The sequence below is a fragment of the Brassica rapa genome, chromosome A09 (assembly GCF_000309985.2).
Source record: "Brassica rapa cultivar Chiifu-401-42 chromosome A09, CAAS_Brap_v3.01, whole genome shotgun sequence".
Classification (NCBI taxonomy): domain Eukaryota; kingdom Viridiplantae; phylum Streptophyta; class Magnoliopsida; order Brassicales; family Brassicaceae; genus Brassica; species Brassica rapa.
The window spans coordinates 36,077,960-36,089,229 of record NC_024803.2 but is presented as its reverse complement, the minus strand read 5'-3'; the positions used below and the strand labels follow the sequence as shown (position 1 = coordinate 36,089,229).

Below are 11,270 nucleotides of genomic sequence, written 5' to 3'. Positions count from 1 at the left end.
TTGATAAAAATAAGTGTGTACTATAATTATATTTGTTTAATTTTAAGCTATTAAAATAAATTAAACAATCATAGTAACCATATAATAAAAATTAAAACAATTATTTATATATTATATTTTGAATTTTTAAAAACGAGTATAAATTGCTAAAATTGTTAAAGTTTCACATTCAAATTTTGTGATCTATGATTTAAAAATTTTGTTATGACATGATACAAATAATTAAAAAATAATATAAGTTGAAAGTCTCATTTAATAAATATCAAAAATAAAAGATATATAAATATATGTATCATTTTAAATTAAACTATATGCCATATAAAATACATAAATATCTTAATTTTGAAATTAACTTTGAACATTTTTTTGATAAAAATTTTGAAAAAATATTGACAACTTAATTTTTTAAAATATTATAAATTACTTAAACCATTAATCCTATAGTGAAAATTTTGTTATCACTAATTTAGACTTTTTGCTATAACAGATACAAATACAAATGATAAAAATATGAGTCAAAACATCATCTAATAAATATTGATATTAAAATATACTATATATATTACTATCATTTAAATTTAATTATATTTCATATCAAATAGAAAAAATATTTTTTTGATTTATAAAATGTATTTATATGTTCGCACCAATTTAAATATATAAGTAGTAGATAATGACTTTTTAATTATTCAATATATATTTATTATTTCATAATATGTTATAAATATATAATATATAAAATAATTTATATATATAATGTTCATTCCGTGCAAGGCGCGGGTCTTAACCTAGTCTTTATATATAAAAGAAGCATTGTATCTCTCATGTGAGGACACGTCGGATGACAGGGTGGAAAAAGGAGCTCTATGGTGTAGACACGTCGGATCCGCACCGTTTCATTAAACCTTCGCAGTGGGCTTCGTTACACGCTTCTTCTGCGGCCCATCAACCACAAGCATGTACGGAACCCTAATCAATCGATACATTCTCCTTCGTGTTCTTCGTTCGTCTTCGATCGTCAGATTCTGTAACGGTGTTTTGTGGTTTAATCGTCTTTATTCGTCATCCCACTACGAATCTACCTCTTGCCTGTTCGTCTGCTAGATCGTGAATAAATACGCTGCAATCTAACCGACGCGAATCGCTCTATCTACACTTTTGTAATCTCACACCTCACTCATTCTCAAATCTTACCCCTCACCTCTCTCAATGGTTATGACAAAGGTTTTTTTTTCCGATCTCAAGGCTGGGCGGTGCTCATTCGTTGTGGAGGCGAGACTGCTTCGATTCTGGGAGGCTAAGAACGTTAAGCGTGGTGGAGAGCTGATGTGGATGGATCTGCTCATGGTCGATGTTAACGTGAGTTATTCATTCTGATTTCTTTTGTATATCAGTCGTTATGAGTTATTTTTTATTCATCATATCCCCTATATATTAATTGAGAAGCATTTGAAAAATTAGAACCTTAATTTTGTATTAATTAAAAAAAACCTCAAATCCTAGGTGGCACTCTAAATGCCTTCTAAATTCCATTTCAAAGAATTCTAGAGCATCTAATATAAAGTATAGTTTAATCTATTGGTGTCACATTATTCCATAATTATATAACACTAGAGAACATTATATTAACCTAAAATATATGAAATGTGTATTCTTTCCTTAAATAAAAGCCACGGAATTACCTAAAATGATTTACATATATACGGAAATTAATGATTATGAATAATAAAGATTTGATAACAATTTTTCCATCCTTCTTCATTTTTGTTTAAATTTATATTATTAAAAAAACTTAAACAATCACATTAACCATATAATAAAAAAATTAGATTTTTTCTTATATGTTATATTTTGAATTTTTTAAAATGACTATAAATTACAAAAATGAGAAAACCTTTATATGTTATATGTATTTTTTAAACGACTTTAAAATACAAAAATGAGGACACCTTATATGTTATATTTTTCTTATATGTTAGAATTTTCTTATATGTTATATTTTGAATTTTTGTTAAACGGCTTTAAATTACAAAAATGTAAGTTTCCTTAAGTATACGATTAAAAACATTAAAATGACATGTATCAATTCGATGCTTGATTTGAAAGCTTTCAAAACCATATGGAAGATAAAAATCAAAATAATTCAACTGTGAAAACAATACTGTTCACTTTTTTCAAGAATGTGTTCGCTGAAAAAAATAAGGTTTTTATGTCATAATTTGTTTAATATCCACTAGAGAACATTATATTAACCTAAAATATAAGAAGTGTGTATTCTTTCCTTAAATAAAAGCTGCAGAATTACCTAATATGTTTTATATATATATGACAATTAATGATTATGAATAATAAATATTTGATAACAATTTTTGCATCCTTCTTCATTTTTGTTTAATTTTATATAATTAAAAAAATAAACAATCACATTAACCATATAATAAAAAATTAAATTTTTCTTATATGTTATATTTTAAATTTTTTAAAATGACTTTAAATTATAAAAATGAGAAAACCTTATATGTTATTTTTTTTTTAAAAAACGACTTCAAAATACAAAAATGAGGACACCTTATATGTTAGATTTTTTCTTATATGTTATATTTTGAATTTTTTAAAACAACTTTAAATTACAAAAATGTAAGTTTTTCTTAAGTATACGACTAAAAACATTAAAATGACATGTATCAGTTCGATGGTTGATTTGAAAGCTATCAAAACGATATGTAAGTTAAAAGTCAAAATAATTCAAATGTGAAAACAATACTATTCACTTTTTCAAAATTGTGTTCGAGGAAAAAAATAAGGTTTTTATGTCATAATTTGTTTAATGTCAACTAGAGAACATTATATTAACCTAAAATATAAGAAGTGTGTATTTGTTCCCTAAATAAAAGCTACGAAATTATCTAATATGATTTACATATATATGGCAATTAATGATTATAAATAATAAAGATTTGATAACAATTTTTGCATCTTTCTTCATTTTGTTTAATTTTATATTATTAAAAAAAATAAACAATCACATTAACCATATAATAAAAAATTAGATTTTTTCTTATATGTTATATTTTGAATTTTTTAAAATGACTTTAAATTACAAAAATGAGGAAACCTTATATGTTATTTTTTTTTTTTAAACTACTTTAAAATACAAAAATGAGGACACCTTATATGTTAGATTTTTCTTATGCGTTAGATTTTTTCTTAGCTGTTATATTTTGAATTTTTTAAAACGACTTTAAATTACAAAAATGTATGTTTTTCTTAAGTATACGACTAAAAACATTAAAATGACATGTATCAATTCGATGGTTGATTTGAAAGCTTTCAAAACCATATGGAAGATAAAAATCAAAATAATTAAACTGTGAAAACAATACTGTTTACTTTTTTCAAGAATGTGTTCGATGGAAAAAATAAGGTTTTTATGTCATAATTTGTTTAATGTCCAATCGATCAACCCATGATGTATTAATTATAGTTTTGTTCTATTATTTTCAATAAAAACTGATTCGATCCATCTGAAAAAAATTATATAATAACAACAAAAAATATTTTATATATATAAATAAAATGATCGCATATATAAAAAAAACTATCGATAATATATACAAATAAACTAATCCTGCGCAAGGCGCAGGTCTTATTCTAGTTGTTCTTATTTTTATGAGCTCTAGGCTGTTTATGCTTCTTGGTATTGTTTTCTGTAGATCTAAACACGTTTATCTAATCTTTTTTTTTTAATTTTAATTTTCCCTTTTCTTCTTTGTTATATGTGAGCCATATCGTGATTATTAATATTGATTTGGTATGGCATTGATCCTGTTGTTTAGCATAGGTTTTGGTTTCCTGTTAAAAGATAGTACTGATAATCCGTTTGAATTCACACCGTTTGTTAGAACTGATAGATTCTTAACTGCGTTTCACATGGGCTCGACGGATGATCTAGGTTAAAGCTATGTCACATCAGGGAAGCACGGTGTAAGCTTTTCACTAACCTTTCTTCGTATGATTGTGTTCTAATTTGATTGTTCTATGGTTATGAGTTTTAGTCGAGTTCATCTTTTATAGGAGTCTCCATAGCCGTTTCCTCTGCTTCCGGAGATTTGTGTACAGAAAGCTGAAGCGGGATGGGCTCATTATGTGGCAGTAACAGGTGGCTTTCTTGATGTTTAGTTAGCTTGACCACATGATCTGCTTCAAATTTTGTAAATTTGATTTGTTTTAGTTTGGGTATAGAGAGCCATGAAGTTTATACGTGGGGATGGAAGGAATGTATACCCACAGGAAGAGTGTTTGGACAAGTAGAAGGATATTCGTGTGAAATGAACATCTCCTTCTCTGCAGAGCAAGGTAAATCTCTTTTGCATGTTTTTTTTAACTGTGAAATATGTTGCCTGTGAAGGATGTTGTTTCACTTTTACAGTGTTAAGAGAGAGAAAGTGATGAAGACAAATCGTGATACCACTATAAACAGTTCAAAAGTGATCGTTCAGGTTCACTGGTAAATGAAACTTCGGATTTGGTTTTCATTTTCAGTGGCTTAAACACATATGCTCTGTATTTGGGTTATAATGTTTTTCTGTGGCAGACTCGGTAGAGACAACAAGTGAAAATTTTGGAGATGATGACCACATCTCTCGCGGCGGCGAGATGCAGCGGAGGTTCCGGTTCGGTTAAGGCATGTGCTTCTTCCTAGGCTGGAGAGAGGTGATGAATCAGAATATGAACAGCCAATTGTCACCTGACTTTGTAGGTATTACAGTTTTCCAATATCTGTGATTGTATTATAATTGTTCTGGATTCGTAGTTCACTAAACAGCTTACTGTTGCTGGCTTTGTGGTACTAGCGCTTTGTCAATGCTCTTGATGAATAATCTAATGCTACCCTTCCAGATCTAAAACAGAAGGCTTTTAAGGTGTATATTTACCACTCTGCATCTCTAGCCTCTTAAAGGCACTGGTTTTGAGTTTCTTATAGTTATAAACATTTGATTGGTAGCAATTAGATACCGTTATTTGAATGATGCATGATTTCATATTAGATGTCTCAGTTATCTAATAGCTACGATTTGTTTTATTTTTTGGTTAACAAGAACATGATCTTAGTATTTGTTGTTGTTTTTATTCGGTGTTAGACAAGCAAATCATAACAGTGGATGATTGAAGCAACTTGACACGAACAGGTAAGTAATCAACGTTGATAACCACAACAATTGTTCTTTCTTTATGATATTGATGGTTCTTTCTTTTATCAGTGGTCCAGGAAGCTCCACTATTCTATTAGACCATCGTCTATACACAATGGTGAAGACTAAAGGGTTTAGCTTGGATTTGTGTGGCTGTAAGTCCTTATTTGTTCAAAGCGCAAACACAACTCACATGTTTGAGCCTGATACTAATTTGGCTGCCGTCTTTACTTCTCTCTCAGGTTCATTGGTTAATGAAGCTAAAAGGAATCTTTTTGGTAGTAGTTTTGATGTCTCAGACTCGGGTTTGACCTTTGAGATGAATGCTCCTTCTCAAAGGACTCGAGTAGGAAGAGCAGTAAAACCAACTCTGAAGTTCCAAGAAATGTAATGGACCATGGTTAGATGGACCCCTGGTGAGAAAGCTCCTTACCACCTTTATAGGAAATTCTACATAATTCTCATATATTTGTTATCTAGCAATTGTAAACTTTGGGTTCTTTCAAATTTAATACATCTGGTTCTTCGTTTCCTCTTTTCATAATTCTTTTTGTTTGTTGTATATAGTTGAGTTTTCTTTATTTTCATTAGACCACATAATCAAGTAAAGCACCACGAATAAAAACACCATCTTTATTTTTTTTGTAGTTTAACATATTTCTTATTTACCAATTACTTAAATCATATATTTTAAGACAACACTTAGTACAAACATTTTAATAATCAGTGACATTTTTAGATCACCTCAGTTATAACTGTTTAAATAAAAAAAAACAAAGTAATTTCGTAGTAGGTAATAATTTTAATATTTTTGGTACTAATAAAGCTAATAGTCTAAAATATTTTATAATCAGTCATATATATTAAATTCAAATATCATTTTAATCATAATTAGTTTAACATAATTTATAGCAAATAATATAATTAATAAGTTAAATTATATTATAAAATACATTTTTCTAAAAAACAATAATATATATCATCTATTTGTATATCACATCATTTTAATATTTTATATAAATAATGCAAAATTTGTTATATTCTAACATAGATAAGTTGGTTTGAAATGAATATGCAATACAGTAGAACCTCTATAAATTAATAATATATAAATAAATAATTTTTATAAATTAATAAATTTTTCATGTTCCACTTTGGATTAGTAAAATTTAACATAAATCGATAAAATAATAAGATAATATTATTTTTTAAGAAAATTTTATGTAAATACATGATCCCATTAAAATTATAAATTATTAATATTTATATATATAAATATTTTATATAAGTATGAATTTATTATTATATTATTTTTTAATATTTACAATAGAACTATCTTTAAATTTTCTTAACACTTAACATAATAGACCAAATCTAATTGCAGTTACTATCTGTCGTGTTTTGCATTGCAAATTTGGTTGCCTCATTTCTCTCAGTGAACGAAAACACATCGAAAGCATTGAAGGGGACAAGTTCTTCTGCTATATCCGATGTAATTTTTAAAATATTATATATCTTTCCCGGACATACTACTCTTATTTTATATTTATCAAAAACTCGGATTTATGGCAACATCATTACTACATTTTCTATAAAAATTTACTAAAACATGTTAAAACTAACCAATATATACAAATTTCATCTTAATCAACAATAACCATTTCAAAATTTGTTCAATTTTAACATCCCGTCCGAAGGGCGGGCCGACCCTAGTAACTACATAAGAAAACTTGATTCTAAAAATTCTTTGCTCTAGAGACGAGATAACGCATTTACACTTGAATTAGACCATAAGTCAAACATTTCTTTATTCAACCTAACATTAATGTAAAGATTGGTCCCTCATATATAACTCATGTCTTGACTTAAAAAACACATCCACACGACTTGAAAACAGATTCCATTACTAACTTTTACTACTTTCCCTTAACTTATACTATCTCTTCTTCATCATTTTGACTTTTGAATACTATTGCAAATCGTCAAGGGAAGACGAGCTATTTCCCCACGAGAAGTATCGCATAGCACCAAATGTCTCCCAAAACTATGCCTCGTTCTATATCTCCCCGATATTAAAGTTCGAAACCTATTTCCCCACCAAAGTAACGATGAACACTTAAACCTACATGATATGAAAGATCGAAATCGATAACCCCATAAAATTCAATTAGTCGGTTTACTGTATTGAATTAAAACCAAAAGCTTCATATAACCCATAGTACACCAATTGATGGCCCGATTAAGACCCGATTACCTCTTCTAAACCAATAATTAGAAACCCAGAACCGTTAACCCTTTAACCCAACGGTTGAAATCAGAAACCCAAATTCTCCAAATCGTAATTGAAAAGAGAACAAGGAAATTGAAGGTCGAGAACGAAGATTGAAGAAGAGACAGAGTTCGATGGCTTCAGTCGTTGATGCAGATGCTGGAGGTGGTGAAACCTTCGACGAAGAAGCAGAAGAAAGAGATCAGGTTGAAATCGAGCAACTGGTCGGAGAGTTTGTTGACGAGCCTTCCGTTCGACATGATCAGATTCCTGAGAGTGATGACGAGGAAGAGAAAGGCATGAAGAAGAAGCCCGCAGAGGTTACTCACATCAGACGCGGTGATGGGAATTTGTACAAGAACTAGACATTCTTAAATGGTGTTGCTTTCAAAGACTCTGTTCTTGACTATGCACTCAAGACCGGCGTAAATATCCAGCAATACAGGTATGATAAAGAAAAAATAGGGTTCAAGTGTGTTGGTTCTAATGATGGAGAAGGTTGTGGATGGAAAATCTATGCATCAGTTCTTCCCAGCGATAATGTGCGGAAAGTTAGAGTATTTGTTGAGAACCATTCTTGTGTGCCTAATGGAGAGTGTTCAATGCTGAAAGTGCCACATATTGCTAGATTGTTTGTTGACAAAATCAGGGAAGAACCGGAGTATTATATGCCTATGAAGATTGAAGAAGTGGTTCAAGAAAAATGGGGGATCACGGTTTCGAGGCCTCAGTGCCAAGCTGCTAGAAATAAAGCGTTGAAGTGGATTGAGTATGAGTATGATCATCAGTTTGCTCGTCTTCGAGATTACGCCGCTGAGTTGATTGGATCAAACAAAGACTCGACTGTGGTGATTGACACTTTGAGAAATAACAAGGGAGAAGATGAGTTCAATAGATTTTATGTTTGCTTTGACAACATAAGAAGAACATGGAAGGAGACTTGTAGACCCTTGATTGGTGTTGATGGATGTTTTGTTAAACACAAGATCAAAGGTCAAGTGCTGGTTGCATTAGGAAGAGACGCAGATAATGCCATATATCCAGTGGCATGGGGAGTAGTTCAAGTGGAAAATACCGATAATTGGTTATGGTTTGTGAGAATGGTAAAGAAGGACTTAGGCCTCGACAATGGCGAGGGATTTATTCTAATCTCTGATCGTCAAAAGGTAAATATTTTTGATTCTAGGATTTTATTTTAGTTAACATGTTTGATTCTTAGTTATATGATTCTCGGGTTAGTTTCAGTTAACATGATTGATTCTCGGTTTTGATATGATGCAGGGACTGATTAGTGCTGTCCAACAGGAGCTTCCTAAAATAGAACATAGGATGTGCGTGAGACATATCTACGGAAATCTGAAGAAAAAGCATGGGAGTAAAAGCGACATGAAGCCTTACATATGGAGGTTAGCTTGGAGTTACAACGAAGCAGAGTATCAGCGAAATCTTGATAGGATTTTTAATTACGATGTTGGTGTATACGATGATGTTCTGAAGACAAATCCAAAGTCATGGTGCAGAGCATTCTACAGGTTGGGGCCATATTGTGAAGATGTTGAAAATAACTCGACAGAGTCTTTCAACAACACTATTACGAAGGCAAGAGATATGCCATTTGTGTCTATGCTAGAGAGTATAAGAAGACTTGCCATGGCCCGCATTGCAAAGCGATCTGCTATCTCTCATTCTCACAAAGGTATGAAGTTATTATGTTTGTGTTTTCTAGTGAAAAAATCGGCTATTTGACAGACTTTGTGATGATGTTTTGTTTGTATTTTCAGGGACTTGTACACCTTATGTGACAGACTTTCTTAAGGAAGAGAAGAAGGATGCTTCGCTTTGCAAAGTTACAAGAAGCACCAACGGAATGTATGAAGTTAAGTTAAGTTCATGCACTTACCGGGTCAGCTTGGATAATTTCACCTGCTCGTGCAAGAAATTTGAGATATGTGGTATTCCCTGTGAGCATGCATATGGAGTCATTCTTCAGAAGAAGCTTAAGCCTGAGGATTTCGTTTGTCAGTGGTTCAGATTAGCGATGTGGAGAAGAAACTATGTAGAAGGCCTTGTGCCGGTTAGAGGTGCTCCGTTTTGGCCAGCAACAGGGGCTCCAGACATTCATATTCCACCTGAGCCAGACCAACCGGGGAGGAAGAAGGTCACTAAAGCCGACAAAAAAAGGAAGAAAGGTGTGAACGAGTCTCCAACCAAGAAGCAAGCGAAACATAAAAAATGGATTATGCATTGCGGAATATGTGGCCAACCTGATCACAATTCGAGGTTCCATACGAAAAATAAGGTTTGTCTTACTCCTACTCAAGTTGCTTCTCAAAGATGGATTCACTAATAAGCTTCTTTAACTCGCAGACCTCTAAAGGTGCTTCTACTCAAGTTGCTTCTCGAGGTTCTTCTCAGGTTGCTTCTCCAGCTGCTTCTCAAGGTTCTTCTCAGGTTGCTTCTCCAGCTGGTGCTCATATCATTCATGGGTATGAGGATATGTGTTGATGGTCTCGAGTTGAGATGGTGTTTTGGTAGTGTTTTCTGACTCGGCTGGTGTGTTGTTTTATGTCTCGGCTTTTGTGTTGTCTTGGCTTTTGTGTTGTCATGTGTTTTTAAACTCTATTGTCGGCTTGGATGGTGGCCAAATTGTGTTTGTTTAACACTTTCTTTTGTTCAAACCAATGTTATTTAACATTTTAAAGTGGCCAACTTGTGTTTGTTTATGTTATCTTTGTCTCTTTTCAATGAATATGACAACAAAAGACAACAATCATAAAAGGTTAGAATAACATTGGATACCAATAAAACACAACAAGTACACAACAAGTTCAACCATTTTGTTCATACAAGATCGACCAAAAGCAATAATCTAACAACTTGAACATATTACTTAGCACTAAAAACCAACAACCTCCATGATTTCTTCTTATCACATTCACCATTTCCTTATGCATAACTCCATGATTCCTAGCACACCCACACATCCAACAATACCTACTATCATCATTCTCTTCATGTTGCTTTTGCCTTCAGCTAACAACGCTTCCACCTTATCACATAGCTCCTCCACCTTCGTTTGTATCTCTCTCAACTCTTGCTCGAGTCTTGCGGTTTTGAGTTCAAGAGTTTCAACCTCATTTACCAGTGCCTCATCGATCCACTTGAAAATGTGATTATCATTCTCAAGCAACCACATTTTTTCACCATATAACAAACAACAATACACCTTATAAGAATCGATTTCAGACAACACCATAGCTTATAAAAATTGATTTCAAAACAAATAACAAACAACAGCTCACCTTCTTTCTTGCAGGAGTAGCACAACGGTAGTACCTTCGGTACGGATTTTTTTCGGATTTGGACATGAGAGGAACAGTTTCATCACCACACCAACACTTCTTCGGAATTCCCATGACCACTCCACCCCGACGACGATAAGCGTTTCCTCCGGTCGATGCTCCTGAGGTATTCGACGAAGCCCCTGACATTTTCTTCTCTGCAGCTTCAATCTAGAGAAACAATTTTAGGGTTCTTGATTGAAATCGATTTGGGGAATCTGTTTTGTCGGGAGTTTTTAAGTTGGGTAACCAATGTCGGGTCGATTTAAATTCGTTTGGTCGGGTTTTATTTCGTTTTGGTTTAGTTTTGTTCGGTTTATTATAAGACAACCCGGGTTCTATATTAGGTTTACAGAAACCATGAGAAAACCAATATTGGTGGGGAAATAGGTTTCGAACTTTAATATCGAAGAGATATAGAACGAGGCATAGTTTTGGGAGACATTTGGTGCTATGCGATACTTCTCG

At 32.1% G+C, this 11,270-nt stretch overlaps 2 protein-coding genes and 1 long non-coding RNA gene across 3 annotated transcripts; 1 reads left to right on the top strand and 2 right to left on the bottom strand.

Moving 5' to 3' along the window:
* Positions 1–1,918: 1,918 nt before the first annotated feature.
* LOC117128217 lies at positions 1,919–3,015 on the bottom strand. Its single transcript, XR_004451463.1, has 2 exons — positions 2,569–3,015; positions 1,919–1,967 (listed from the first exon to the last, which is right to left on the bottom strand). It is a non-coding gene; the product is annotated as an uncharacterized LOC117128217 (long non-coding RNA).
* A 4,580-nt stretch (positions 3,016–7,595) lies between these two features.
* Positions 7,596–9,966, top strand: LOC103842319. The gene is made up of 5 exons (XM_009118933.1): positions 7,596–7,800; positions 7,855–8,627; positions 8,743–9,157; positions 9,243–9,760; positions 9,829–9,966. The coding sequence occupies exons 1-5, from the start codon at positions 7,596–7,598 to the stop codon at positions 9,964–9,966; spliced, it is 2,049 nt and encodes a 682-aa protein (XP_009117181.1).
* Positions 9,967–10,396: 430 nt separating this feature from the next.
* Positions 10,397–10,952, bottom strand: LOC103842318 (uncharacterized protein At4g04775-like). Its single transcript, XM_009118931.1, has 2 exons — positions 10,764–10,952; positions 10,397–10,621 (listed from the first exon to the last, which is right to left on the bottom strand). The coding sequence occupies exons 1-2, from the start codon at positions 10,950–10,952 to the stop codon at positions 10,397–10,399; spliced, it is 414 nt and encodes a 137-aa protein (XP_009117179.1).
* Between the last annotated feature and the right edge of the window lie 318 nt (positions 10,953–11,270).

Excerpts from the sequence above, each read along its gene's own strand:
- LOC103842318 (XM_009118931.1), bottom strand. The coding sequence starts at position 10,952 with ATGTCAGGGGCTTCGTCGAATACCTCAGGAGCATCGACCGGAGGAAAC. Across the intron at positions 10,622-10,763 it reads CTACTCCTGCAAGAAAGAAG|TGGATCGATGAGGCACTGGT; the intron begins GTGAGCTGTTGT and ends CACATTTTCAAG.
- LOC103842319 (XM_009118933.1), top strand. The coding sequence starts at position 7,596 with ATGGCTTCAGTCGTTGATGCAGATGCTGGAGGTGGTGAAACCTTCGAC. Across the intron at positions 8,628-8,742 it reads TAATCTCTGATCGTCAAAAG|GGACTGATTAGTGCTGTCCA; the intron begins GTAAATATTTTT and ends GATATGATGCAG. Across the intron at positions 9,158-9,242 it reads TATCTCTCATTCTCACAAAG|GGACTTGTACACCTTATGTG; the intron begins GTATGAAGTTAT and ends TTGTATTTTCAG.